The sequence below is a fragment of the Thunnus thynnus genome, chromosome 5 (genome assembly GCF_963924715.1).
Source record: "Thunnus thynnus chromosome 5, fThuThy2.1, whole genome shotgun sequence".
Classification (NCBI taxonomy): domain Eukaryota; kingdom Metazoa; phylum Chordata; class Actinopteri; order Scombriformes; family Scombridae; genus Thunnus; species Thunnus thynnus.
The window spans coordinates 20,030,644-20,034,036 of record NC_089521.1 but is presented as its reverse complement, the minus strand read 5'-3'; the positions used below and the strand labels follow the sequence as shown (position 1 = coordinate 20,034,036).

General features: G+C 39.2%; 1 protein-coding gene across 2 annotated transcripts; it reads left to right on the top strand.

Annotated features, from left to right (window-relative positions):
- The first annotated feature begins 150 nt into the window (after window positions 1-150).
- On the top strand, window positions 151-3,319 carry aagab (alpha and gamma adaptin binding protein). 2 transcript variants are annotated; one of them, XM_067589888.1, is made up of 10 exons: window positions 151-288; window positions 753-943; window positions 1,023-1,119; window positions 1,221-1,310; window positions 1,434-1,517; window positions 1,626-1,705; window positions 1,796-1,892; window positions 2,053-2,157; window positions 2,311-2,360; window positions 2,738-3,319. In XM_067589888.1, exons 1-10 carry the CDS (start codon window positions 183-185, stop codon window positions 2,813-2,815), a joined length of 978 nt encoding a protein of 325 aa, XP_067445989.1. In that variant the 5' UTR covers window positions 151-182; the 3' UTR covers window positions 2,816-3,319. The 2 variants fall into 2 exon arrangements, with proteins under 2 accessions (XP_067445989.1, XP_067445990.1); XM_067589889.1 differs by lacking the exon at window positions 151-288 and adding an exon at window positions 295-448.
- The last annotated feature ends 74 nt before the right edge of the window (window positions 3,320-3,393 follow it).

The following is a 3,393-nucleotide window of genomic DNA, read 5'->3' as shown; positions in this document are numbered from 1 at the left end:
ATTTAATGTAGTAGAAGTAACGTTACTGCTATACCTGAAAGGTTATGTTCAGGGCATCAAATTCCCAATAAGTTCAAACGCTTCAGTACAGGAAGCGTATTTAATATCAATATTACCATAAATAGAGATGACATTTTAGTATCTACATTTGAGAGCAAATTATATAATGCAAACGCATATACATGCATCGAAAGGCGTGGTGTAAAAAAATCTGTGAGCCCTGTTTCTTCACTTTCTTCTGCGTAACGTTGCACCGGAAGAGACCGTCGGCTCAGTCAGAGTTGAAAGGTGATCAAAGTAGTAAACGTCACGTCAAGCTAGCAGCAGCAGCAGCTCGCCCAAAATATTGTAAAAATGTCAGATACAGAAGAAAATACAGAGATGACTATTCCATGTGTGCTCATTACTAGCTGTGACAGTGGCTTTAAAGAAGAGGAGCTGATAAAACGTGAGTTTAGGAATGTGCGTGATATGATAGACATGCTAACGTTAGCACAACAGATAAGGTTTGGTAGCAGCACCTGTATGTAGCTAATACAGGTTAACAGTTCGTTTGTTTGAGGTTGTCAAGCTGTTTAGGTGATTTATCTTTAGATGGGCTGGTGTAAAAACGGAGCTGGTAATTCTCTCGAAGGAGGTTCATCTTATTGCTACAGGTAGCCGGGTTGTAGTCGAAGCAAGCTAAGTAACTACCGCGATGTTTCAGTGTGTTTGTGTGACTCACAACAAATGTTTATGTGCTTTTGCCTCAGAGATTCTCGGTACGAAGACTTTGCCCGAGCCGACCAAGCGGGAAGACACAGTAGCTTGGTATCCATGGACCATCAACAATAAATATTACACCGCAGATGTCAGGCTATGTGTTGTACCAAGCACTTTTCAAATGTCATCAGAGATTGCTCAGTCCATGCAGGCTTTCATCGCTTATTTTGACAGTACAACGGTAAGTGAATTAATATGTTTGTTTTTTAATCTGAACATTTTATCCTGTAATACATATAATATGTAGCGTGTGTTTGCAGAAGGATGGGCTGGAGAAGCTAAATCCGTGGATATCAGTGGTTGAAGATATTGCTCCAGAGGTGCTCATTCTGGTGTGTGACAGAGTTTGTGAAAATGGTAAGTTCCTCTGCATTGTATGGTGTCTGAGTGCTTGCTAGAAACTCCAGAATACAGTTTATCAGGGTATTTTATGGCATCTGAAATGTTATGTTTTCTAGGGGTCGCCAGACATGAAGCACAACAGTGGTGTTTGGCTCATGCCTTTGAGCTGGTGGAGCTCAATCCTCAGGAGTTGCCAGACGAGGATGGTGAGGATATGTTTTGCAGACACAGCAGAAATTACAATAACACTAATTACATTTGCATTCTTTGTGTATTTCTTATCTGCGTACTCACATTCACACTGTCTTTTTTTTAATACCTTTTATCAGATGACTTTCCAGAATCCACAGGTGTAAAGAGAATTGTCCAGGCGCTCAATGCCAATGTGTGGTCCAGTGTGGAGATGAAGGATGGTGAGATGAGTTCACCAGTACAATTATCTATAATGCTATCACCCTGACTTTTTAAATTTGTCTCTGTGTACATATGGCATGTGACACTTTATATCTGTCTCCTGATAGGGCACAATCAGGGCTTTGGTCTGATGAGTAGCTTGGTGGCCTCGAGACACAACAACCCATGCAGCTGTAATGATCCACCAGTCAGTGGCACTTTTGTTTTTACATTTACTTTTGTCTTTCTTTGTGTTCTTACTTATTAAATCATTACTTTATCATTATTTCTTTGGCAGTCCTCCAGCTTGCCAGAAGAGGGCGCACTTGTTAACGAGGAGGCTAACCACACAGAAAGTAGTACAAACTCAGACACACAGGAGAGCACAGTAGTTGGTAAGTGAACAGCTCTCTATGGAACACATGAACTAATTATTTCTCCCAAAAAAAATCCTACTATTCAGCATGTCTACCTAAAACATGGATATCTTGATGAATGGAGATAAAAATGGAAGTACATTAACTAATCAATATTCACTTGTGCTGATCCTCTCAGATGCAATGACGGATTTGGACATTCAGGAACTTGCTAATCTCACAGCTGGTGATGCAGATGTGGATAACTTTGAACGCCTCTTTACCAAATTAAAAGAGATGAAAGGTAAACAACATATGAAAACAAATGCACAACTTTGTTGTTGTTGTTTAAAAAAAACTGTTTTGGGTATATTTACACTCTACTCTTATTGTTGGTATTTTCTGTACAACTTATGTCATTATGATGTTTTGGTTTTCTCTGATTATCAACTTGCAGATAAAGCTTCTTCATTACCTCATGAGCAAAGAAAGGTTCATGCAGAGAAGGTAAGCACCTGTATTCACCCCTGGTTACGGGACAAAGATATATCTCGAGTATTAATTGCACTTTCATAGTTTATGATTATGGATGCATATTTTAGCATCCTGGTTGTATCAAGAAAATCTCAGTATTTGGATCACAGGGGTAGAAAGCTACCAAATAATTGTTTAGAAAAGTGTGCCACAAATGGATGAATTCTAATATCTTCACAACAGCACCAGTTAATCCCTATGTTGATAATGTTAGTTACCTTACAATCTCTTTGTTGGGGCAATAGCATGACTAGTTTGGCTACAATTCAGTGTAGGTTAAAAAAAAAAAGTTTAGGTAAACACATTCATACAAAATCTGAGTATTTATTTGTATTAAATCTGCTTTCCAGGTAGCAAAAGCATTTTGGATGGCCATAGGTGGTGATGAAGATGAGATAGACGGGTTATCATCGGGTGAGGAAAGCTAAAAGCAGCTACCTGTGACTTGAGTCATCCTTTCTCCTAATACTCCTACCTTTCCTTGGGCTCCCACAAGATCCAGCGCCCTTTGACCCGCTTCTCGTACTTGGAAAGTGGAGGTGCTTACAGATGGCACTGTAGGCATAGTCATGTTTAGAAACTTTAAATTCCTTTAATGAAATGAAATGAAATTATTGCCATACTGGTGTATAGTGAGAAGCAGTTGGATGTCCTATTAGGGAGAGAAGAGAGACAATGAATGGCCCTGACCCTCAGTCTCCTCACCTGGGTCCCACACTACACATTAAGCCCTGAATGAAATTCAACACGTGATGGTGTTGCGGGTGGAAAAACAAAAATAAATTGTGATTTATGCATTTGTCCTTTGGGTACTGTTGTCACGTATATTTTTAAGTGACATAATGTGCCTTATCCATAGAAGACTCGTAAGACAATTAATGCACATTCTGTTAAATCAATATAAAGACTTGTGATTTTGTCTAACTTCTGTGCTCAAGTGTCGGTGTGGTTTTTTTAATTTTGAACACAAGACTATTGCACTACATGGGTACTCATGTCGTTCGTA